The sequence below is a fragment of the Cynocephalus volans genome, chromosome 7, assembly GCF_027409185.1.
Source record: "Cynocephalus volans isolate mCynVol1 chromosome 7, mCynVol1.pri, whole genome shotgun sequence".
Lineage (NCBI taxonomy): Eukaryota > Metazoa > Chordata > Mammalia > Dermoptera > Cynocephalidae > Cynocephalus > Cynocephalus volans.
The window spans coordinates 153,196,962-153,223,630 of record NC_084466.1 but is presented as its reverse complement, the minus strand read 5'-3'; the positions used below and the strand labels follow the sequence as shown (position 1 = coordinate 153,223,630).

General features: G+C 46.3%; 1 protein-coding gene across 1 annotated transcript in view; it reads left to right on the top strand.

Annotated features, from left to right (window-relative positions):
• CPXM2 (carboxypeptidase X, M14 family member 2) overlaps positions 1 to 26,669 on the top strand; it is a 120,116-nt gene that overhangs the window by 72,826 nt on the left and 20,621 nt on the right. Inside the window, exons 5-8 of the mRNA XM_063102425.1 lie at positions 6,053 to 6,137; positions 7,074 to 7,224; positions 18,884 to 18,972; positions 26,411 to 26,534. Coding sequence (XP_062958495.1) covers positions 6,053 to 6,137; positions 7,074 to 7,224; positions 18,884 to 18,972; positions 26,411 to 26,534 — 449 coding nt within the window. The remainder of the gene's footprint in view (positions 1 to 6,052; positions 6,138 to 7,073; positions 7,225 to 18,883; positions 18,973 to 26,410; positions 26,535 to 26,669) is intronic.

Below are 26,669 nucleotides of genomic sequence, written 5' to 3'. Positions count from 1 at the left end.
GCCATTTTGTCAGTGGTGGGCATTCTTTGATTTTATTTAAACCAGATTAACATCATGTAGTAAAATGTCAGAATGCATTCCAACTTTTTTCTGTGTCCCACCTTCTCTGTTTTCCTGATTTGAAGAAAGGCTGGATTCCAGGGAAATGTAATATTATACAAGGCTATTTTGTTTTGTTTTGTTTTTAAATGTTTTAAACGAGGGAGCTAGCTGGAGCCCAGAGGAGAGTCAGCCATAGCCTCCCCCACTTTCTGCAGTCAAGAAGTCTTTGACACAAATATGTCTTTCCTCAGACTGCATTGCTTGGAGTTGAAACCTCCAGTTGCAGAGAATTAAATGTCAAGGTGGTTTTGTGATGTGGCATAATGTCTCTGAAGCAAGTGGAAAAAAGCCACGATAGTGCTGTGATTTTCAAACCTTCCCTGAAGATTAAGAGACCAGGAAACAGGGACATTATAGCTCCAAACTTTGGGGCTGGCTTTTTGATAACAGTGTATGTGCCTGGCACAAAAGAATAAAATATGCAGCTTTTATGTTAGATGAGGACTGTGTTCATTCCTGAACCTGCCCTGCCTCCTTCATTCTTCTGAACATTCCTGTGTCCTCCCACAACTGGCTGCACCTGCCTCCTCACAGCACTTCATCATGCTGTCTAGAATTTTCCAGTTTACTTTCCCATTGTCCTTGTAAATCTATAAAAACCTTGAATAAAGGGATTGTGTATAATTGACCTCTGCATTCTCAGAAGCAAGCATGATATTTGTAACATAGTCTTGTGCATGCTCAGTTCATCAGTCAGACCCTATCACATGCACCAGGCATGTTCAAGGATATTCTGTGCTCTGTATTGAGCATGCCCAGCCACTGAATTTGCATAGGCCAGCCCCTTGTGGTCTCATTTTCCCCATGATGGTGCTGAAAATAGGTCTAACTTGCAACAGTAGCTTTCCTCCAGGGGAGAGCCAAGAGGAGGGGGGCCGGAGACCTCAGGGAGTGGCTGGAAACACAGAGGCATGGCCTGAAACCCGAACCCAGGGAAACTGAGCACCTCCTAAATTACAACTGGTAGTCCTATATGTTGATATGGCATTTGGCAGTGTATTAGTTATGATGATAGTATTCTTATGGAACAGTTACTATGTGCCAGGCACTGTGTTCCCTCTACATGTGTTACCTTATTCAATCCTCATGTACTGTACAAGGCAAAAGAGTTGTTACTTTATCTCCCAGCTGGAGCTCGGCAGTCACATGACTCTCACACAGGTGACCACTAGTAAATGGGAGAACTAGAATTTTAGTTTGAGCTTCTTGACCTCAAAGCCTGAGGTCTTAACCAGTATACTACAATACCTCCCGATTATAAATTAATATATAACCTTTTTGTAGGTATCATTACTTTCAGGATGTTAGCTTGCCAAGTTTATATGGTTAGTAAACAACAAAGCTGGATTTGAACTAAAATTGTTAGCACTCATTTTTCTACTCATATTCTTATTGTACATTTTTTAAATGCCACAGAGTAGTTTCAAAATGTGTGTATAAAAAGAAATGCCTCAAAGTAGTGATTAACTGAAGTGCTAAAAGAAAATAAATGTCAATCTAGAATTCCCAGCAAAAATATCACTCAGAAATGAAGATGAAGTAAAGCCATAAAATAAAACTGAACACATTTATTGCCCAGCATACCTGATTTAAAACAAATGTTAAAGGGAGTTCTTCAAACAGAAAGAAAATGATTCCAGGTGGAAACATGGAAATGCAAAAATAAATGCAGGTTACCAGAAAGGGTAAATAAGGTGTGTGAATATTAACTGTACAAAACAATAATAGAATGTCTTATGAAATTTAAAACATATATAGAATTAAAAATGAATTCCAAAATAATGCAAAAGATGGGGGGGGGTGTAAGTGGACTTAAAGTGTGGTAAGTTTCTAGAATTATCAAGGAAGTCATAGAAATTATCATTGGAATAAGACCGTAGTAACTCAATGATGCATATTGTAATCTTTAGGGTAATTATGAAAAGAATAGTATGAGTGTATAACTAATAAGTTACTAAAGAGAAAATAGAATAATCAAAATTTGATCATTTAGTGATGTTTCTTTTCCAATCTTAATATTGGTAATGATCCATTTCAAATGATGAAAATTATATGTATGGAATATTGCACCCCACAGTTACAAAACGACACTGTTTTCAAATGCACGTGGAACATTTGCCAAAGTTGACTATGTGCTGAGCCATAAAAGAACTCTCAGCAAAAGCCACAGGGTTGACATGATTCAGAGTATGTTCTCTGTCCACAATGGAATTAAACTAGAAACCAGTAATAAAAAAGTAACTAGAAAATACCCAGTACCTGGACATTAAACAATACACGCCTAGTTCATGATCAAAGAAGAAATTGCAACTGGAATTAATATTTTAAACTGAATGCTAATGAAGATATGATTTATCAAAAATTACGGCATGAGGGCTGGCTGGTTAGCTCTGTTGGTTAGAGCGCAGCCTTATAACACCAAGGTCATGGGTTCGGATCCCTGTACTGGCCAGCCCCTACCCCCCCCCAAAAAAAAATGGAAAAAAGAAAAATTATGGCATGAAACTAAAGCAGTGCTCAGAGGGAACTTTATAACCTTAAACGCTATACTGGAAAAGAAGAAAAACTGAAAATCAATGATTTCAAGAATAGTAAGTCCAACCTAAAAACTGCAGCAGGAAGGAAAAAATATGAGTAGAAATTAACAAAATATTAGTTTGAGTCTTAAGAAATTGCTGATATTCAACCATTTTGATCTATTAAAAATGATAGTTTCATTTGGTTTAATAGGAAACAAATAATAAACAAAGCCAAAAAGCCATTAATCTTTGAAAAGATTAATAGAATTAATAAACTCATGGCAAGGCTAATTGGGAAAAGAAGAAAATAACAACTACCAATATTAAGGCTGGAAAAGGGAGCATGTCTTTACAGACATTAAAAAGACAGTAAAGTTACACTAAGAACAACTTTATACCAGTAAAATTGAAAATAGCTGAAATGCAGTAATTCTTCAAAACATATGTTACAAAATTGACAGAAGAAATAGAAAATCTGAGCAGTTCAAAATCTACTAAAAGTGTCAGTCTATTATTAAAAATTGTCCCACGAAGAAAACAAAGTCTTCATAAACTTGTGGCAAGAGGACCCATCTGTGGTCACTTTCATTTCAGCAGGGATTCAAAGGTGGCAGAAAGGAGAGTCAATTTCATAGAGGAAACACTAAGACAGTCTTTGATTGACAAGTGTTCTGTTATGATGGAATTTTTGGACACAGAGACTTTCTAACTCGTCTTCAGGTACTTTTGACTGGGGCTGGTGGATTTCAAGGGGTCTGGCTGCCTACTGCCTCCACCGTCAGTGGCCTACAAAGCCCACCATACCCTGGCCCCAGCTTCCCCCATTCTTCACTCTGTCTTCTGGAAACATCAGCTTCCTTTTGTGTCCTCCACAGTGCCATGGTCTCTCTTTCCTCCATCTATGAGATGCTTACACTCCAGTGGGAGAAAAAGACACTATTAGATAATTCCGGAAATGAACAGAAAATTACAAACTGAATTAAACTATGAAAGAAAGGAACATAAGAAGAGAAATCGGTTAGACTGGAAGGTTAGGACAGAATTTTTGATAAGGTTGGAGGTCTGGATAATTTATAGGCAGACAGTGGAGGGAGGAGGAGTCTAGACAGCTGGAACAGTTTGTGCAAAGGCCCTGAGGCAGGAGAGAGTATAATCAGTACCAGGAAATGAAAGAAAGAACATAGAAAACTAGAGCAAGGGTCTTGCAGAGCATGATGAGGATTTTGGTCTTAATACTTAAATAAGAGTATACTTGATAGAGGAATACTTAATACTTAATGTAGAAGATATTTTAAGCAGGATCACATGATGATATTTCATTAGAAAAGTAAGCTTTAGTCTGCAGGATAGATTCGGGGGGAGTTTAGGTATCAGGAGACATTTCAAGGCAACCACAATAGTCCGGGTGCAAGAAAATGGGCTGGACTGGTGGCCGTGGAGATGGAGAGAGCTGGATACATTCTAGAAAAATGCAGGAGGTGAAATAGACAGGCTTGGTGATGTGTGCAATATAGGTGAGGCAGGGAAAGTGGGGTGCCAAGGAGAACTCCAGGATTTTGTCCATCCCAGGTAGATGGCAGTACCTTTCCTGAGGGGGGACTCTGGTAGACCATCACGTTGAGGGTGCCATGGAAGAGGTGAATTGGTTGGTTTGGGGTGGGTTAAATTGAGATGTTGCTGAGACATTAAGTGGAGGAGTCAAGTAAATAGGTTATGATGAAGCTCTATGGTTCAGAAGCGAGGTCGAGCCATACAAACAATGAATTGCCTTTCAGACCTAAGTCATGGATTTGCTCATTTCTTTTTAAGTTTGAGGAGTTTGTTACTTGGCTTTCGTTTTTATTTTCCCCTCCCTTTCCTTTTCTTTGGAGAACTTTTTATTTTTCTCTCTACCCCCCTTCTATTGCTCGTGTTCTTCTTTTGATGGAGGGGTTTCCTAATCGTATCACTTCTGTCTGGTAGGATACAGCCCTCCCCTCCATAGTCCAGCTGGCCAGATCACTGTTGAGTATCACCAGCTGAAAAACAGCACAGGGAACTGCAGTTACAAGTCATTTGGAAATTATTTGAATGTGGGATGCAGGTTGCTATTTTGGGAGAGGATAATTTTCCAGTGCACAGGACATGAGCTGTCACTGAGGTGCTTTTGAAAAGGCATGCTTAATAGTGCATCTAAATCGGCAGTCGTGGGCTCAAGCTGGCAACTCTCAGAGGAGGAACGTGGTTTTTGGTAGATTCTAGCTTCCAGCAGGTATTCAGACAAAGCTTGGGGAGGAGCGAGGAAAAGAGAAGGTGTGCAGTGGGGGCTTGTTCCCAAGCATGCACGAAACCACCTGACAATAGTTTTTGTGACGAGTCGGTCAGATGAACCACAATGAAGAGAACCAGCTGCTCTTTCTAGATAAACTTTACTAGACATTATTGATTCAGACGATAAACTCAAAACCTTATTGGGATAGATCTGGATCCTGTGGCCAAGCAGGTTTCACAGTAGGAGAAGGATTCCAAATACTTTAATGGGCAGAATTTTCTCGAAGATTGGTCAATTGGTGTTTTGTTCCAATATCTTAAAAATTAAAAGGGAGGAGAGAATGTACTCAGGAAGACTTTTCTATAGTGCTTAACAATTAATATAATAAAAAACCGAGGCAGAAAGAAAAGAATGTGTTTTCTACATGAAGTTTGTTTTTTTCTTTTTCTTTTTCTTTTCTTTTCTTTTTTTTTTTTTTTTGCCAAGCCTATCAGATTGATCTTCATGCTGGGAAGTCAAATTATGGCTGTTTTACCCCCAGTGATTTCTGTGCAGTGGGACGTGAGGTCAGGTGTCTGGCTTCAGGTCTAATAACCATCACTGGAATCTTGCTGGGGTGTGGATTGTCTACGTGCCTGTTACGGCCAAGGAGAAACCCAATGTCTCTTAGAGACTCAAGCTGTTATTTTGGGGGTTGGTGGGATCTAGTTTGTTACATTCCTAAATCAGTTTCCCAAATGAACTTTCTAGACCAGTTTGCAACCTTTACTGAGATGATTTTTCCACATGGGACCCCATTAAGCTTCTATAGTGTGTGATGTAATTGTTCAATACAAACAAATATATAAAATTTGCCTATCTTTATGTGTGTGATCAACATTTAGTGCTTACAAGGGGCTGGGCATTGTCCTAAGTGTTTAAAGCGTGTTAAACCATTTAATACTCACATTAATTCTCTAAGGTTAGTACTTTTAGGATTACTGTTTTATGGATGAATAAACAGTGGCATAGACAGGTCGGTTACCTGGCCAAGGTCACATGGCTGGTAAGTGTCATAGTGCCAGGGTTTGACTCAGTGCGATCTTTTACTGGCAATCTGCTGTCCTTACCTCTATAGCTCTATATGGAAGAGTAAACATTGTAAAGTTTGTAGTTCCAATGATGTTTTATTTTCTCACAGGAGTGACTGGGTGACATCCTATAAGGTCATGGTGAGCAATGACAGCCATACCTGGGTCACTGTTAAGAATGGATCTGGAGACATGGTGAGTCTCTTCTTCCCTGTAACCATGCCTCTGGTGCCTGGCTGTGCGGGCGTCTGCACAGGCAGGCAGTATCTGACCAGCCCCTTGGAGGCTTGCTGATTCTGTGTGAACTCAAGCCAACCACGAGAGGCTGATGGACAGTGACCCCCTTTCCATGCCCTGAAGCTCAGCATTAGGAGGTCCACATTTAGGGCTAATATAAACTCCAGCCTTTACTCCAGCCACAGAGCTGTGGGGACGTAGCCTCTTGCACAATTTGCAAGTCAGCCCTGGAAGATATGCACGTGCATAGGGCATGCCGGGCCCTTGCAGTGACTCAGTTGTAATAGTTTCTTAATCTCTTTAATGACCAGGATCTTTTAGCTCCATGATTAGCTCCAGCTCAGCCAGTTCTTATCCTGTCACTGTCTTCCTCAGATCCTCAGGTGTGTGTTCCCAGCACAGTATCTAGCATCTCACACAGCCTGACGCAGCCCCCCTTTTCAACCTTATTTCTCATTCTCCCCCCACCCCATGTCCCAGTAACAGTGAGCCAGCTGCTCTATTTCTCTGGGCTTCTCCAGCTATTGCTGTTCTTTTTCTAGAGAATCCGTCCCATCCCTACTGGTCTAGTTTTCCTTCAGTGACAGTTCAGATGGCCCTCCTCCCCAAGCTTTGCCTAGCCCTCTCCTTCTGAAATCCCAAAGCCCCATGGCTGTTCCTTTCCTGTGACACTGATAGATCTTTCCTACCGTATGTAAGTATCCTCCTCCCCCACTAATGGGGGCTTCCCGAGGGCAGGGTCCAGGCCTGAGTCATTTGTCTTTCCCCTTTAGTGCCCAGCAGGCATTAGGTTTTCCTCAGTGAGGTCTTGTTGAATGAGTGAATTACTGACTCTTTTATCCCTTGACAATCAAGCTCTAGAAGATTCTCCCTTTTCCCCTTGAGCACAAATAGATATTTGAAGGAAACAGTGAGAAGGAGATCCCTGTTCTCAACGAGCTGCCGGTCCCCATGGTGGCCCGCTACATCCGCATAAACCCGCAGTCCTGGTTCGACAACGGGAGCATCTGCATGAGGATGGAGATCCTTGGCTGCCCGTTGCCCGGTGAGTCTGGCCTCCTGTGCTTCCGGCAGGGCAGGAGCGCAGGTGGAGAACAGGTGCCTCGCCAAAGCCAATACAAACAAACCAAGAGACTGTTTTCTCGTGTTTTTTTTTTTTTTTAAAAAATACATGCCTATTGTAGAATATTTGGAAAACACAGGTGAGCCAAAAAGAAAATAAATAAAAATTTCCTATGATCCCACTCAGAAACACTATGGACATTTGGGGTGTTGAAGTCCCTTGCCAAGTACAGTTTTACCTACTGTGATTTTAAGATGATGTGTGTTTCAAGGTTGAAGATGCATCAACACTACCACTCAGAAGTGAGCAAAAAAATTATGTAAACATTTTAGGGAACACATTTATTTGTCCTTGACAGATGCCATGAAACTGGGTAATGAGGTGGGGTGGGAGGTGGTGGAAGTTCATCTTGAACTCGACCGTTCACATGGTCATCTTCTGTTTAAGCAGCTTCACTCGGATGCCCGTGTCTTTGGGAAAATGCTTTTTCCTATAGGTTGTATTCCTCTTGCTCCGTTTTCACATGATGGTATCTGGGAGTAACCTCAGGGTGGTTCGGAGAAAGGGGCTGGAAGTCCCGTGTGCCATCTGGGTCCTTGCTAGTGTCTGCTCTGGACAGGCTGACTGGGCCCTGGCTTGTGGCTGGCTCTGTCTGGCTGTTCAGGCATCATGAGTTTGTGCCCATATGGAGCCCGTAGGTGCAGCCTCTTCCTGACCACACAGCTCCAGGGAAGACAGCTGGCCCCAAGAACATCCCTGCAGGACCCCATCTAGCCTGCGGGAACTTTCACGTTCCCGTCACCCACAGTCAGGCGTGGGGAACCAGGGGCATAGCCTTGGCTCGTCTCTGACATGCCTTCTCCTCCAGCCAGCAATGCGTTACTGCTCCTGCCTAGTGTGAGGTCTGGGCCTGGTGACCTGTGGGATGCCCAGTCCCTTCCAGACCCACCTGGGGGCGACCACCAGCTCCTATGCTGTTTTTATAGTTAGCCCCTCCCCTCCATGACCTTACACTTATGTGCTTTCAAAGCATATGTAATGTCACGTTATTGTTTTTCTCTGAATCCCATGATATCCATGATCTTACTTTGCCAGCCGTGGATTTACAGAGCACAAACCCTCTATTGGTGAGAAAGACGAATCTACCTACCTACCTACTTGCCCTCACACCAGACAGACGTTTCGTTTTACATTTGTTTGTTCCTACTAGTTTTACAAAACTTTTTTCATGTCATCCAAACTGTTAGAGACCATCTGTCCTAGTCCATGGACAAAATCCCATGTTTTTAATCTGCCTCGTATAGTTGGAAGCTCAGCTATTTCTTACACTTTGATCCTGTAAATAACCCCGCGGTGGACATCCTTGTTACTCTGTCATTGTTTCATGTGCGTGTCCACGATTGTTTCCTGAAATCAGATTATGATAAGTGGGGTTGCTGGTGCAGAGGATGTGCATGTTTTCAAGACTGTGCACGTTTTCAAGACTGATACAGAGAGGATGCTGAAGCCCTGACTGATTTTGGATTTGGGCCTCCTTCTTTGGCTGTTTAGTGCTGGAATTGCAGTCAGCACAGATGTCGCAGGTGACTTCAGGGAGGGCGTCATGGGCTCTGGCCCTCTTTCTGCCAGGGGGGAGTCTTCTTGCCCTTTCTGCTCAGCACAGCCGGGGGGCTGCTTGCTTTAAAGAGTAGGGCCATGGTTTCTCTCTGCAGGCAGGAATTCATCTGTTATTGGTAAAGGGCAAAGGGCAGCCTGTGAAAGTGTCATGAAATAAACATTTCCCTGTGAAGTTATTCTGGGTGTGTGTGCTTGAAGACAGGTCCTAGGGGCTATTTAAACACACACAAAGACAGAGTTGCATTGTGAAGTCTGGTGGGTTTCAAGAAGGAATTCAGATTGGTTCTATTTTCCATCCCCCAAATATTTAGGGATTTTTTCTTCTGGAAGTTACTTAGCAGTCTGCCCAGGGGGAGCTGGCTGTTCATGCATGCTGCCTGGTGGGGGTCATGTCCAAGGGCCCCCAAATAAGTCTTGCTTATTGCCCTGATGCTGGCCAGATTGCTTTGTGGAAGTTAATGAGGCCAAAGCCAGAGCTGGCCCAGCCCACTCAGCTGCTCAAACCCAAGGTGACCTCGTGGTCTAAATGCAGCTGCCCAGGGCCTGCTCTTCCTGAAACTCTTCTTCATGAAAAATTCATTTACCTTTGTTTCTTCCATCTCTTACCATCTTCCTGTGAATTCTCTGGTGGGGGCGGAGGAGGGTGCTGGTGCTTTTTAAGACTTCATGAATAATGTTTCCAGAAATTTTTGAGCTGGAAAGTGATTTACTGGATGCCACGGTCTATTAATAGGATTTTTAAAGCTCAAAAGTAAAAGACAGTGGGGAGTTGTTTCTCAATGGGTAGAGTTTCAATTTTACAAGATGAAAAAGTTCCGGAGATGGATGGTGGTTTACTGGTTAAGATGGTAAATTTTATATTGTGTGTATTTTTACCACAATTAAAAAATATACATATTGTTAATAAAAAAAAAAATAAGTAAAAGTCTTCTTCCCCAAGTTTGAATGGACTTAACCATTTTGTACTAAAGATCTACATTTACCAGAACCTGGGGAGAGCTTCTGAAAGTCAATTTTTAATAATGAGGGGTTCAGATTAAAACACACACCTGCAGACTTCAAGATCACATCCTTGGTGGTCTTCATGGTTCTGCTGTTACACACAGCACTGCAGTGCCGCTGCCTCGTTCTTCAAGAGACCTGGTGAGCTCTGCACAGTTTCCCCACAGGGACACGGGGCTGTGCGCAGAGCCCTGGGAAGTCCACGCGTGAGTCCCTGGGGCTGCCCAGCGCCTTCTCTTTTGAACATGCGACATTGACCTATTTGGGGAGGTTGCCTCCCCTCTCTCACTCTGCCCTGCACCGAGGTGTCCAGGTCCTTGGATTTGATTCAGAGAACCTGGTGATGAGCTGCAGGGAGGTCAGTGGAAAGAAGCTTATTCCCCCTTGAGTGAGCAGGAGGTTCCAAAGGGCGGTGCCCCCACATCAGGCCCGGGTGAAAGGCTCTGTGTCCTTCCTCCTGGCAAATGCACCCTCCCAGTCCACGATTACTAGTTCACACGTTATCGAAACATTATTTTAATGGTGAGACCACCACCGACTTGCTGAACGGTAATGATGTTTCAGCCCCCTCACTCCTCCCCTCAATATGTAAAAATTGGGGGAAGGAGGGGCTGTTATGCTGTTGGGTTGTCATGGGTGCAGAGACTGTTTTGTTGTTGTTGAACTTTATGTAATCATTTAATTAATCTTTATATTTTAAATTGACAGATATGTGATGCTTTGATCTATGTCTACATTATAGAAAGATTCAGTCAAGCTAATTCACATGCGTTACCTCACCAATTTATCATTTTTTTCATGGTGAGAATGTTAAAAATCTGTTCTAACAATTTTGAAATACATAATAAATTTTTATTAACAGTGGTCACCACGCAGTACAAGAGATCACTAAAAGTTATACCTCCGGTCTAACTGAAACTTTGTGTCTTTTGATCAACCTTTACATTTTCCCTTGCCTCCCCCTCCCCCCAGCCTATGGTAACCACCTTTCTGCTCTTTGTTTCTATGAAATCGACCCTTGCAGACACCGCATATAAGTGAGAGCAGACAGTATTTGTCTTTTTGTTCCTATCTTATTTCACTTAGCATGATATCCCCCAGTTCCATGCATGTTCTTGCAAATGACAACATTTCCTTTTTTAAGGTTGTGTAGCATTCCGTTGTGTATATATACCATCTCTTCTTTATCCGTTCATCCCTGATGGACACTTAGGTTGCTTACGTATCCTGGCTACTGTGAATAGTGCTGAGATGAACATTAGACTGCAGGTATTTCTTTGATAGACTGATTTCTCTACCTTTGGATATATATCCAGAAGTGGGATTGCTGCATCGTATGATAATTCTATTTTTAGTTTTTTGAGAAACCTCCATACTGTTTTCCAAAATGCTTGTACTCATTTACATCCCACCAGTAATTTTAAATAAATCTCTTTGCTTTGCAAAGTTGGGCCACTAGTGCGAATGCTCTCTTGTGCTAAGGAATTGATCATTTATGTGGTCCAGGCCTGGATTTTGAAAAAGACAGGAATCGGATGGTGCACGAAGCTGCCCGTTGTCCCCCTACGTCAGGCCTCTCTTTGCCATGAGTGCTGCTATCAGCCTCTTTCTGATGAGTGCGGAAGAGCTCGCTGGAATTGCTGTGTAGCCCTCTCCATCTTTACTGGCTGCCAGGGCCTTAAAGAAGAGATGATTACTCATCTCCTTCAGGGGAAGCCTGGTGGACACACAGAGTGTGAGCTCTGTCTTAGACCAGACCTGGGTTCAAATTCTGCCTCCACTCCCTGGCCACTGTGGTCTCAGGCAACTTGTGGAAGTGCTCTGTGCGTTGCTTTCCTCGTCGGTAAAGTGGAAGTAATGCCTTCGCTGTGGAATTTGACTAAGTCCTTCAACTTCTGGGGGGACCTTTTAATAAAACATCCAAATAAAATAAGTCAAGCCCTCATCACAGTACCTCCAGGAAACCCAAGTCTCTTTCCTTCCCTGGCGTCTCCAGGGGCTCCTGGGGTGGCCGCCTGGCTGCCTTCTCCCAGCTCTGCTCTTGGCAACCTCAGGTGTTTCCTACCAGTGACTCTGGATTCTAGAACCGCAGTCTCCACTGCTGCTCCATTGCTGCTGCTTACATGAGGGACTATTGCAGAAGGTTTGGGGTAACAAAGGGGCTTTATGCATGCAGCATGAAACCCCGCAGACCCAGCAGCAGACATTTCTCTTCCTGAGGCTCCTGCTGTCCCAGCAGCGGGGATCTGTGGCTGGCTGCCTTCTCTGCAGACTGGCTTGTCAGCATGTTGCTGGGCCTGTCCTCCTCTGCCTCGACCTTTCTTCTCTCCCTTTCTTCTGTCTCTGTCTCTGCTGTCCTCTGACTTGCTGCCTCTTGGGCTTTGGGATGGGAGTGGTGGGAGGTCTGGTGTTTTGTAGATAGAGACTGTGAGCTCCCTACTCCTGCCTCCTCCCATCCTGGCTGAGTTGCACCTTGCCTTGCCTTGAGAAGAGCTCAGCTACTCCCCCAGAATGAAGAAGAGTCTGCTCTCATTTTTATCTTTAATTTTCAGCAGCTCTTTCATTCCTGATACATAGACATGAAGACTAAATAAGAGCATGTCTGCAGAGTGCCAGTGCATGATAAGTGCTCAACATGTTTTATTTCCCCACTTTCTCCTTCTTCCTGCTCTAACTGCCCTTGGCTTGATCATTTCGTTCTGTCGATGACTCACGTCTGAGGTTACCCGACCCCATGGACAGTAGGTGGGTGAGAGAGAAGAGATTTCAGTTCTTCTCACCTCCATTTACCCTGTTTTGTTTTTGTTTTCTGGCTTCTCAGTGACTTGCTTGCTTCTGCAGTAGCGAGAATGCCCAGGCCTCCCTCTTGGGTCTCGCCTGTTCTGAGGACTCTGGGATTCGAGGTTGAGAGGGCAGGTCTCAGGGGGAACCACAGATTTCAGTTCTGTCTCATCTCCAGCTCTGGGCCTGGGTTTGGGTTCACACCAAGAAGCCCACCTCTCCCCATGAAGAAGCAGCTCAATTCAGAAGGATGGGCGGTCCTCTCTGGGTGGGTTACAGGGCTTGGCCTGACTGACTGCCCTGGGCCAAATAACATCCCCCAGAATTCATGTCCACCCAGAACCTCAGAATGAGACCTTATTTAGAAATCATAGGGCCTTTACAGACAAAATCTGTTCAGATGAGGCCATGCAGGACTCAATGACTGGTGTCCTTACAAATAGAAAACAGAGACAAACAAAAACAACTCCATGAGATGATGGAAGCAGAGATCGGGCTGATGTTGCTGCAAGCCAAGGATTGCTTGGAACCTCCTTGGTAAGGGGCCAGGAAGGATCCCCTCCTTGATCTCTTAGAGTGAGCACGGCCCTGCTGGCACCTTGACTTCAGACTTGCATCCTTCATAACAGAGAGAATACATTCCTGTTGTTGTAGGCACCTCGTTCGTGGTCCTTTGCTACGGCAGCCCCAGGAAGCTAGTCCACTGACAGACAAAGAAGCCGTGCAGTGCCATCATGGCCTGCAGTGCTGAGGGTGGGTTTCAGCCTCCCACCTCCCCCCCGCCCCCATTCTCCCTTCTGCCGTGGCAGAGCAGCATCAGGTGGGCCCCTTTTAGATGTCTCTTGGGCCCTAAAATGTGTATCTTTTTCATGACTGGCCTTCCCTAAATAACTTGATTAGAATATCCATCCATCCATTCATTTACTCACTCATCCACTCATGTACTGAATAATTCTGGAGCACCTGCTCTGAGGCAGGCTCCCAGGATTCTGAGATAAGACGGACCCACCTGCTGGCCCCCATCTCTCAAGGTGCAGTGAGGGAGACATGTCTGTCCCGTTGGCAACCTCTCTCCCTAGTGAGCCTTCTCAAATGAGATGGGATCAAGCCTTGTTGACTGCAGCCTGTCCTGCCTGCAACAGAAGGCAGCTCGCCCTTCCTGAGTTTAAATAAATGTGTGATTTCTTTCTTGGTCCTATTGCCCAGTGTTGATTACCCTGGGAAGCTGTTAAAACAGCAACACTCTTGAAAACTGTCTTTCCTGACAGCTTCTCCTGTCAGTCAGGCTGCAGATGGGCCCTGGGGCTGTCTGCAGAGCAGCGTCAGCCAAGGAATCAGAGGGTTTCTGGACCTGTGTGAGCATGCAGTGGAGAAGTCGCGCCTGTGAAACGGGGCATAAGTGAGGGGACGAAGCTTGAGCGAAGCGCTGCTCCCTTCTAGGAGCCACGTGGAGTTGTGGGTTTGACAGTAATGACCCAGGATCAGGTTGGGCTCTGCCTGGGGTCCACAGCTCCCTGTTTTTCTTGGCCTTGCCCTGTAAGAATGACCATGTCATCAGGGCAATTAGAGGAGCCTGGACAAATGTGTCTTCATCAGGGAGGGGTTTGGTGCTCAGCCTGCCTGTGGTACAAGGGCTGTGCTGGGCATGCCAGGGCCTAGGACGGTCACAGGGCTGCAGTGGTGGGCATTGCCTGGGGTGAGAGGCTGGCCTCAGCAGGCAAAAAAAGATCCACCATGGCTGTGCACCTCGGGTGTCCTCCCCAGTCCTCAGAGAACATTCTAGGTCATAGTCTTTTATTTTTCTTTTTTTAAAATTGAGTTTTGCGCAAGCACCAGCTGTTTAGTTTCAAAAGTTTGTCATTGACACCTAAAAACTCCCTGAACCCATTGGGTGATCTCTGCCCAATCCCTGTCCCCATCATCCGCTATAACCTCTTAGCTGCTCTGTCTCTATGGATTTGCCTGTTCTGGATAAAGCGTACGCAAGGAGTCACGAGCCCAGTGATTCTTGGGGGCAGGCAAGCCCCATTTCCAACAGAGAAAGCTCTTTCTTTCCTGGCTGAGCGCCACCATTTCAATCAAGATCCCAACCAAAAAGCAGCAAACAGCAAAGCAGAACAGTCCAAGAATCTTGATACTCCCTTCGGGTTCCAGTAATGGGGTTTGATCTGGGATTATTCCTGTTCTTTTAAGAACAGTCCTGTGGAGAATGCTGGAAATCACTGTGAGGACAGTGTAAGGAATAGGGATGTTGAGGCAGGACAGAGACAGCTCAGGGGAAGATGTGTTAGTTCTCTGCGAAATCTGTAGGATCTTAGTCATTGTAATTATAAGAGGGTTAAATTAAGATCAGTTGGGAGACCTTAGCTCGGTAAAGGAAAAACTTGCTATTAATTAGGACTGAAAATAGTGGGAGAGGCTGCTTTGTGAGGAAGTGAGCTCTTTGTCTCTGAAAGGTTCCAACACTTTTACACCTAGAATATTGGCAGATAGATTCTTAAGAGGAGATGAAGGGTAGTCCAGGTGATTTAAGAATTTTTTTTTTTGTATGACCATGTCTGAAGAGTAAAAAATGACAGAGATGCGAGTGACCAGAGGGCTCTACAGAGCAGCTGGGATGTGTGCTGGTCTTTGAGGAGGGGCAGGTTCCAGTAAGATGAGAGGGAGCAGTAGGTATACCCAGCAGAGATGTGGCACGATGTTTAGGGTGTGTAGGAGCTTTCCAGGGCTGCCGTAACACAGGACCAAAAACTGGATGGCTTAGAATGTCAGAAATTCATCATTTCACAGTTCTGGAGGTTAGAAGTCCGAGATCAAGGTGTCGCCAGGGCTGGTTTCTTCTGAGGGCTGTGCGGAAGGATCTGTTCAAACCTCTTTCCCACCTTCTGGTGGTTCGCTGTCAGACTCTGACCTTCCATGGCTTGTAGGGACATGGACCCTGATCTCTGCCTGTGTGTTTGTATTCACATTTCCTTTTTGCATTGGGGCCTGCCCTAATGACCTCATTTTAATTTTATTACCTTTGTGAAAACTCTTTCTCCCAATAAGGTCACATTTTGAGGTACAGCAGATCAGGACACCAATGTATCTTTTTTGGGGGGTACACAGTTCAGCCCATAGCAAGGCATAGTCACCAGACCAGTTTGAACAGAGTAGAATGTTTGAGTGGTTTAACAAGGGAAGCAAGGTTGGACAGACCATTTTAGGCTCTACATCTGGCATTTGTCTATCCCCATTACTAAGGTGTTCCAGAAGGAGTCAGCTGGTTTTCAGTATATACGGTGTATAGAACTAACCACATGAAGGGAAACAGGAGACGGATTTGCCAAAGCTCCATCTGTGAGGATAAAGGCCTCCTGGACTGAGTCAGTCAGGACTTCTGTTTCAAATGTCCTAAGTCCTATTCAAATTAGCTTAAGAAAAAAAAAAAAAAAAGAATTTTGGCATAAATTTTGGCATTTATTTTCACATAAATGAAAATTCCTGACCGAAAGACAAGAATAGGTTTGATGTCTCAGGGCCTTCTTGCTGGGGTTAGGGCTCTCTCTCTCACTATCTCACAGACTAGCAGATCAGCCTCGTGCACCCCAAACTCACATCCTACCATCTGAGCGACTCTGGCTTGGATGCTGGGATCTTCTCTGAGCCAGGGACCATGACCCGAGGTTGCATGTTTCGATTGTCTGGACCTGAGTCACATACCCACCTGTGTGTGTGGAGCGAGGCAATTCCCTATGCACCATCTGGAATACGTTCCCCACTGGGGAGAGGGATTCTTTTGTCCATAGTAGGAGGAAGGGGATAGTGGGCTTAGGTGACTGATTGGCTCTGTCTACAGACTAGTTCTCACTCACCTCTTTACCTAAGTGACAGGACCTAACAAAACTCTGTCCCATCAGAATAAGCGGATGCGTGAAGAAGTAGTTGTTCACCATGCAGAGACCGAAGGTCGTGAAGAGTACTCGTCTGTGGTTTTGAGACGGTTCTGGAATGTGTACCCATTTTGTTCAGCAAACTGATGAGTCTTAGTAAAGGAAGAATATCGCCAAACACAGAGCTCTTTTGTACTTACAACTCTGAGTTTTTCTTCAATCCTTCCTAACCTTGAAGGCATAACTTGTGTTAGACAACAAAAGGGGCTTTAAAATCCTTGAAAAGAGGCTCTAGAGGCTTGAGGGGTGTTGAACAGCTCTTAGGAAACAGCAGTGGGTAAGTTAAATGAATGTGAAAAATATGCTTTACCTTTGCTTTGGAACGTGCAGGTTTGGAAATCAGAGGGAAGGCAGCTTGCCTGAGGCATGGTCAGCCCGCACCCTCAAAAGGAAAGTGCTGGAGAAATAATTGGCTAAGCCCGCTTGGCTTTTGCTTTCTCGTCTGGACAGAATGCCAGTCTGTCCTCCCACATCATTCCCTTTCCATGACAGTTATTCGTTCCTAACAGTATTACTGGAAAAGCTCTTGTGAATATTAAAAACTGTATTTTTAACTTTTTAAAAAAGTTAATATGTAACTTTTAACTTTTTGCAAGTGGCCTCAACTCTCAAGGGGGAAGCTGGTCTTTAAGTGCACCCTGGAAAGTTTGGTGATGGCAGTTGTGACCCGTGGCTGCAAGGACGGAAGCTCAGAGCTAGTTCAGTGCTCAGTGCCTGGTCCCTGCTGGTGGTGCTCAGTACTTTAACACAGAGCTTCTCAAATTTCCGAGCCTAGGGATCGGCTGGGATTTTGTTTAAATGTGAATTCTGATACAGTAGATCTGAGCTGGGGCCAATAAGCACCCAGTGCTCCTGGTCCAGGGACCACGTTTAGCCTGGATCAGGCCTCGCTGCTCCCGAAGCCACAGGGAGCCAGTACTCACTCTTCTACCTCCGGACACTGCCACAGCCTCCAGAAGGGCCCCTGAGCCACTTGGACCAAACAGACAGTTGCTGTGGTCCCCACATTGCTCAGTGGTTCCTAGGGTATGGCTTGACCATCTAAACATGTGTTTTCTAGATGCTGGAGGGAGCTCTGGACTGGCTGGGGCTTCTGGCTGCATCCCCTGGACAGAAATGTCGCTAGGCTGGCTGACATCTGTAAGCCCCTTTGCCACTCTTCCTCAGATGAGGGGGACCTCAGGGCCGCCTGGGTGGTCTCTTCCTGGCTGTCCTCCTCCCTGTCCTTTCCTTTCTCCTACGTGCCCTTCGTTTTTGCAATGATGTAAACAATGCAGCCTTGTAGGAATTAAAGGAAAAAAGGTCAATTTATATGGAAGGGAATTGAGTGAATAGCAGACATCTCCTTTCCAACCCCCGAGTACAGGTCCCCAGAGGTCACCACTGTTAATACTTCTGATTACACCTGCTAGGGTGCTTTAGCTCCCACTGGCCTAACTGTTAAGGGGATCCTTTATTTCGTGCGGTTGTAAGTCCCTGGTTGGACTCCAGGGTTGGTGGATTCAGTCGCTCTTGGGGTTCTCTCTGTCTTCTGCTCTGCATCATCCAAGTCACTCAGGTCATCCTGGGGCTGGTTCCTCTTGTGGTCAGGTGGCCACTGCAGCAACTGGGCCATGTGTTCAGCATTCTTACAGCTGGGGAGAGATTTTCACTCACTCCTCCTCTGCGCCAGTGAAGTCCTTCCTTTCAATCTGGATCGATTAGAATGGCCAGGGGGATGCTGTGCTCTGGGCCTAACCAGTCTCCTCGGACTTCTGGGGCTGGGATCTTGAGATCTTCCTAGAAGTGGGAAGAGGGGGTTCCCAAACATGGGGCTTCTGTTAGGAAGGAGGAAAGGGGAATGAATGCTGGGTAAGAGACTAATAGTGTCCATACTCTCCCAAAAGTCTCCATGCATATGCCTGTAGTCTTGGTATTCACTCTTATTTACTTATTTAGCACCAACAGTTTGCCAAACACATAGGCTATCCCATCTAATGCTAATGATAACCCCACGAGGGAGGTGCCTTCTGTTTCCCATTTATGGGTAAAGAACTGAGGCTCAGTTGACTTGCCCCGGGCCACACAGCACATGCCAGAAGAGCAGGGACTTGAACCCAGGCGTGCTGGTTCTACACTCTCAACCCATGGGTGATTCTGACTCCTAAGTTGCTCCCTGCAGGTTGTCTCTCCTGTCTCTGAGCCAGTGTAAGAAGCTCGGCGTTGGGCTGTGCTGTCCCCACAGTCCCCACATGAATCAGGCCCCTAACAGAGATGCCACAAGTGATAGAATCGTGTGAGTAAGTCCAAAACCATATTTCTGTCCCTAGATCCTAATAATTATTATCACCGACGGAACGAAATGACCACCACCGATGACCTGGATTTTAAACACCACAACTATAAGGAAATGCGCCAGGTAAGACCCAGACCACAGTTTACCAGGAATTTGTCAAAAGAGCAACACATTCTCTGCCCATAGACTCAATTTTTCTGTTTCAGGCATTAGGACAATGTGTTAGAGATACGGATCCGAACGACCATTTGGTTTGCTGAAGACGCACTAAGTGCTTGTCAAGGTTGAGAACGCCTCGTTGGGGTTTGGGCGACCAGACAAAGCCTTCCTCCATTGCAAACAGTTCAAACAGAATTCACATCCGGGCTTCTCTCATTTAATAGTCTAGTTCTTAAGAATCACTGTGTGTTTGATATCACTGGTTTAAGGATGTTAGTCATAGGCAGAGTCAAAAAGAAGAGCTAGAAAAACACTGATAATAGTAGCATGACGCATTTACACAGGACCAAATGCTGTGCTCAGCAATTTACATACAGTAATGTGTCCAGTCCTCTTAACTACCCTGGGAGGGCAGGTGTCCTTATCCTGTAGATAGGGAAACTGAGTCACAGAGAGAATGGATAACACTACCCCTTGCTATGCAGATTCTTGGAGTTTCAATCTTTGTTACATGTTAGAATCACCTGAGGAAATTTGTAAACAACAGAAAAAAATACCTATGCTTGAATCCCGTCTCAGGCCAATTAAAGCAGAATCCTAAGGAAAAGGGCCTGGAGATACAAATTTTTAAAATCTCCCTTTGTGATTCTGCTGTCCAGCTGGGCTTCAGAACTGATCGATACCTTTATAGCTCTTAATACTGTTAGAAGGAAAAGACAATCCCAGATGAGAGTTTCCTCACATTTAATCACAGAAACCCAGTAATTCTGAGCTTTTAACAGCATTTGCAGACCAGGTACAGATGTGGGAAGGGACACATATTTATGAGGACAAGCTAAAAGGCAGTCCCTATGCTAAATGCGTTGCCAGTGAAGTCTTATTCCATGTCTCCCCCAGTGTGTGCTAGAAAGCGTGGAGATCTCAGGCAAATGAGAAATCCCTAGATGTCTGAAAATCCAGAGACAGATCAAACAGAAATGTCCTTGTGAATACATTTACAGAACAAAGATTCACCAAGGGTGAATTAATATGGCTGAAAGGGAGGGCTCGCGGTGCCGAGGGAAGGAAGCAGCTGTCCATTGCAAATGGGGGAGCAATTAGACTGAGCCCCAGTCCCACAGCACGAAAAAGCCTGGTTTGTCTTGATGTCATTTAATTTGAGACACTCACACTCAGCTTCCAGACACCTGCCAGCACAGACTTAGAAGTGGGATGTGCTAAAGAAACCTTCTTGCTGTCTTGCTCTTCAGAAATCCAGATAATGTGTTTGGACTTGAGGTCTGTGAGTCATCCCTGTGCTCCGCTCCTCAGGATATTTATATGGGCTGCTCACTGTTCCATTTGACAGAGCACCGGTGTACCAGCTCTCAGACAAACATCAAATCAGTGGGTGCAGTTAACACCAAAGGCGATAAATTGAAATGCATTTGAAATGAGCTAACTGCACAAAGAGAGTCTAGGTAGCTGGTATCCTTAAATAGTTGTTCTGCGTGCAGAATTGGGGTTCTTCTCATAAAGGAGAGGCTGTGGGGTGTGCTTCATGACACTAGGGAGCTGTGATCACCATCACTAGGTAGAAGTTGGAACTAAGAGGAACCTTTGGATGGTCAGTGCAGCCTCCTCAGGTGACCCTGGGTAACCCCCCGGAGGTCCCACAGCCTGGCAGCCCTTACCTGGAAACTGTCCAGGGGAGCGTCTGTCAATCATGAAGAGTGTTCAAGCCAGAAGTGACTTGCCATTTGGTTTCCTGGCTCCTGGGGATGGGAAAGAAGCAGCATTTTTAGGGCTTTTCCTGTATGGAGTCTGCTAGGTTACTGTAGAAATCTTTCTACGGGAAAAATTGTTAGTTTTTCCTAGTATTGAAAGAGACATTTACAACAAACAAACAAAAAAATGAGAAACAGCAGCAGGAAACAAGAAGAGAAAATAGAAAAGCTTTTTGCGTTGTAAGAGGAACATAACGTGGGAGTGTGCGACTCTTCCGTGCAGGAAATGTCGTTGGAGCACTGCCTGCACTGTTCCAGGCACGGGGGCGCAGGAGGATGGGGTGACGGGAGGAGAAGGGGAAGGAGGGAGTCCTGACAGGAATGTCATGAGGCAGAGTAAGGGAATCGTCCCGAGAGAATGCCGATGCCTTCCTGGCACGTGCTGCTTTTACAATTGCTTGGTTATTTGTCTACATGCACGTTGTCTGTCTTCCTCATTTGGGACAATAAGGGCAGAGACCCAGTCATTTTATCATCTGTCATGTGCACTTGATCAATATGTGTATTTGAGGTTGTTACAGTCATGGGGGGTGGCAGGGAGAAGCAACAGGTCTGCTTGGCCATGGCTGGGGGGCTTTGGTTGCACGTGGGCTCTGTGGTCGTCCAAGGCGTGGGGCCAGGCATTGCCAGGCAGAGGCGGGAGGGAGCGTGCTCTGAGCAGAGAGGACAGCAGGAGCAGAGGTGCAGAGGCCTACCCTGCGGGTGCTTCTGGAACAGCTGGCGGAGGAGGCAGGGCCTGAGTGCTGGGGGGAGGCTCGTGCCCTGAGTCTGCGGGCAGTGGAGGGTCTTTACGTGAGCAGAGCTGTGTTTCTGGAAGCTTTGTGGACAGGAGTTGGCCAGAACTGCCATAGTCCCCAGGAGAGGGGCCACTTGGGCTTGAAGGATGAGGGAGAGGCATTTCTAGGAAAGAAAATAGTGGTTTTGAGGAAAAGGTGAACGACTTGATTTTGTTTGGGGTACAGTGCTGTGAGGTCCCAAATGCTCAGGAAATGCCGATTGATCACCTGCGTGTGATGCAGGCAGAAAGAAGGAAAGTCGTGGGACCTGGGCTGGAAGGCAGCCAGCTGGTGGTGTGGATTTCCAGGGCAGCTAAGGATGGCCAAGGACAGCAGGCCTGCCCACCCTGCTCTGTGCTCAGCCAGACCCTGTGGCAGGGGAGTTTCTGGCTGCAGGAAGCCAGGGCAGGGCAGCCAGCCTGCGATCTGGACCCACCCAGCTCCTCGCCCACGATCCGCCTCTCACCGTGACCCCCTACCCCCTCTGTCCCTCCCTTTCCCACTGGACCAGGTGCTGTGGCTCTTTCTAGGGCAGATGAGGAGAGATGAAGGGAAAGAACTTCTCTTTTTTTTTTTACATTTTCATTCATGGACAAACAATATCATATCAACATTAAAGGCAAACCAGAAGTCTAAAGCTAAATCCTCCACAAAGCCGCCGCCCTGAAGAATCAGCACTGTCCCCCCCCCCCCCGCCCCACCATTTCTATCCAGTGTTTGATCTTCTTCGTTTCTCAGAATTCATATGATTTTGATCATCTTTGTCTGGTGTTTCTCGGTGAATGTTGGGTCATTAGCTCTTTTCCATGCTGTCTTCTAATTGGAATGTGGCAGAATGTTCCCGTGAGTGGGTGCCTCATCGTTTTCTCAGCTTCTTTCCTGCTCTGGAGCATTTCATGTGGATCTCTCCCAACTTTTCATGAATACTGACAACATATGAAAGGTGCCACTACAAGTGTCATCCTGCATTTAATTTTACCATCCTTTATGAATAATTTCCTTCTGATACATTGCCAGAAATGGAATTACTAGAAAAGAGGGTCTTTATTGTCTCTCCTGCAGTGGGGGGGGGGGGGGGGGGAAGTGGCAGAGCCCAGGATTCAGTAGATACCAGGATGCAAAGGTCCTTCCCATCTCAGAGCTGAGGAAACAGTCTTGAAGAGGCTAAGAGTCTTGCAAACCCTGGTGCTCTCTAAGGTGATGTTTCTCAATCATTTTTCCATCACTGCCCTCCTAGGGAGCCTTTTCACACATTTTTTCTTAATCACCCTCCCCCCACTATATTAAATTCTAAGGGATAAAATTTTGCCAGGTGGGGTTGAGCTTAGGAGGGCCACAAAGCACTGTAGTGTCTAAGATTTTTTGGCCCCCAAAGAACCGATCTTCTCACCCCTGTTGAGAATGGATGCTCGAGGCCCTGATGAAAGTTCTATTCCTAGCTCTGTCTGTATCCGTCAAGTCCCAAACATCTACCACCAAGACCCAAACTCCAAAAGCACACATTTGACTCTTCAGCATCAGCGAGCATACTCTCTTGCAAGGAAGAGCTGTGTTTTCATGGAGAACTTCGTTCCTGGTCTATGATGGTGCTGGTGGCCGCAGAGAAGTGCTTCCTGGCATTCCAGAGGGCCAGTGTGCAGACAGAGTTGGAAAGAACCTTCACGAAGGAGAAGATTCTTCAAATGCACATGTTCTTGTCATTCTTGTATGTAGGAAGGTTCTGATACCATGACACAATGACACGCGGTTCATTTCTTCACTGGTGCTCACCGTTGGAGGGACAGTGTGGTTGGTGTACAAGTCTGTGACAGTGGGTAGAGTATAAAGAGGTGACTGTGAAGACCCATGGCCCAAGAGTCTTCCTGTGTCCATGGCTGAGTGTGCATCCCAAGGCAAGATGATACTGGTCTTCCTCCAGTGTCAAGGTCATGATCTTTAGCCCTGGTGGCACGTTTCTTCTGCAGCTGACTGGTAGGGGAGGAGGGTGACACCAGAGGACAGCCAGGCCCATGCTGACTGCCTGCATTTGTTGTTTTATTGGTGATAAACCACCTGGCTCTCGTGCCTGCAGAACTCACTGGTCATTGATCGGAACCTGAGACAGTGGATCACCTGCCAATCAGGATTTGCCAAGGTTGATGCTGGTGGCTGAGAGTGACTGCATCAGCAGGGACTACAACACGGGGCCTTGGAGGAGATAGTGAGCATGCTGTGGCTGTCTTTCAGAACAATTTTGATGTGCAGCGGACACACGGGTGGCAGAGCTGTGCTGGTTCTCATTGCTTTACTGTGCCTTCATGGACAGATAGTGGTGTGGGAAGAGCCCCAAGAGTCCAGAGTCCTGGCTCCACCAGGTACCAGCTGGGAGACGCAGGGCAAATCACTCAGTGGCTCTCAGGGACTCAGTCTCCACATCTGTAGGATGGGGACAGTCCCCTCTGCCTTATCTGCTTCACCTGGCCATCATAATGGTGAAATTCAGTAGAGAACCAGAATGTATTCTTACTTCTCTTGTTAACATTATTGGTGACATTATTACTGTGTCCTTTATTAAAATGTGGCACTACTCACGTGGCTCTACTCTCCCCTGCAAATATGTATCCTTGTGGTGATGGGCAGAAGCTATGTTTCCCTCACATGTTTTCCTCCATTTATGGTGGGTTTATGTTTTGGCTGTCTTGCAAACAAGAGTCCTTTGTAGCCAGCTTCCTCTCACCAAAATATTGTGATACGAAGGGACACGTAAAGTGAAGCATGTTTTCCCTTGCGGAGCAGTGAGAGAATTAGGCCCTGAATTCCTGACTGGGACTGCACCTGCCACCCCTCGTAGGTGTGTTGTGAAAGCCCAGGTCATGGTAGCAGTGAATCTTTCCACTCCTTTAGAAGTGTTCCTTGATGCCCCTGAGACCTGCTTTACCTGGTCCTCCAAGAGTGCTGTCTTATGGAAGGCAAATGAGGCATGCAGCAGGGTACCTCCAGCATATCATAAACTCTGCGTGATACCAATTTTCCAGTTCTAATAGATTTTAACCCTTCACACAATTTGCAATTTGCAACAGAATTGTTTATTTATAATTTACAAGGACATTTTATGGATAATTCAGTTGATGAAGAACTTTCTGGAAGATTGTTAGTGCACACTCGGGTTCACACCATCCTTCTGTGGGACAGGCCCTTCCTCTCATCTTCACCAACCCAGCTCCAGCTCATCTTTTAAAAAGATGAAGCCCTGGGGCCGAGCCCGTGGCGCACTTGGTAGAGTGCGGCGCTGGGAGCGCGGCGATGCTCCCGCCGCGGGTTCGGATCCTGCATAGGAATGACCCGCACAATAAAAAGATGAAGCCCTCCCTGACGAGTACCTGCCCACCCCACACCTGGCACGCTGCCTCTACAGCACCTGAGCTTCCCTCTTGGCCTTTAACACACATCACCAAATAGGAAGTGAGCATTCCAGCCTCCGCCATGAGTGTGGTGCTCGGCTGGCGCCTGGTGAGGAGCAGGCACTTCTGTCAAAGTTGAGCGAATAGAAAGATGTCCTTTGAGTCAGATCTTCTTTCACTTGGGGACTGCTAAGCAGTTTAAACCCAGCAAATCAAAGCTACGTAGGCGCTAACTCACAGGTGCTTGTTCAGTGATGTGAGGCCAGGCAGCCTCTGGGGAGAGAGTGTCTCTGGTCCTCCACCCCCAAGGGCAGCTTGTTCTCCATGACTCGCAGAGCCTTTGTCACCTCCCTTGGCAGCCTGTCTCATTCTCTCAGACCAAAGCTGTCAGTTTGACTAGCTAACTTTAAAAGCAAAACTGAGAAAACAGCACGTGTTTGCTTCCCTTCCTTGCTGCAGCCAGCCTTCCCCACCGGGCAGAGCCATGCAGCCCCGTGGCCCCTGGTCTGGCCACCATCTGCTCTCCTTCCCTCACCGCAGTAAGTGGGGTCATCGCGTGCCTCCCCTCCGTGCTGCACTGTGAGCTCCTCAGGGCAGGAGCGGGGTCTGGGTCCTCAGCTCAATAAGCGTAGATGTTCACTACATTATGAAAGAGTTGATATTCAGTAAGAAATCTTTATTTGAGCAGGGATACAGAGATAAAAGGCTCAGTCTGTCTCCTCAAGGATATGCAGTCTCGTGAGGGGATAATAAGAAAACAGGAAATCACATTAAAAATTAATGACCACCCACAACCAGGGAGGTGATAACCACAACCAGGGAGGTGGTAACCACAACTGAGGGAGATGTCTTAGTCGTTCAGGCTGCCATAACAAGAATGCCATAGACTGGGTAATTTACAAATAACAGAAAAGTATTGCATACAGCTCTGGAGGCCGAGAAGTCCAAGATCAAGGCACAGGCAGAGTCGGTGTCTGGTGAGGGCTGCCCTCTTGTTCATAGGCTGAGTCTTCCTGCTGTGTCCTCACATGACGGAGGGGGCAGACACAATCCCTTAGGCCTGGGCACAAATGCCATTCACCAGGACTCCCTGCCATGACCTAAGCACCTCCTAAAGGCCCTACCTCTTAATACTATTGCTCTGGGGATTAGGTTTCACCCTATGGATTTTGGGGGGACACAAGTATTCAGACCATAGCAGGAGGGGACAGCCACAACCAAAGGGAGCCGTTACTATAGGGCCAGGAGGGGTGATAGCTGGGAGTTTCCTCATAGAGGAGATGAAACAGAGCAGGTGCTGGAAAGAAAGTCCGGCGTTATCCCAGGGCAGGGGTTACAGGTGGAGGGCATAGCAGCTGGGTGTGGGGATGCGGGGTGCCCGGGGCTGTGGCGGGGAGCAGGGGCGGCTGTCTTCTTGGGAGCTCTGCCCTTTGGTGCATGACCAGTTTTGCTCAGAACCTTCAATTCACTTTTTTTTCAGCTGATGAAGGTTGTGAATGAAATGTGCCCCAATATCACCAGAATTTACAACATTGGCAAAAGCCACCAGGGCCTGAAGCTTTACGCCGTGGAGATCTCTGACCACCCTGGGGAGCATGAAGTTGGTGAGGAGGCCCCTCTGTGATGCTCTGTGATGTGATTGTATATAATATTATATTATAGTACTTGTAATATAAATATCATAGATAATACTTTATCTACTCTTGCTGAGGAAGGAGACACCACGAGAACGTTCACAG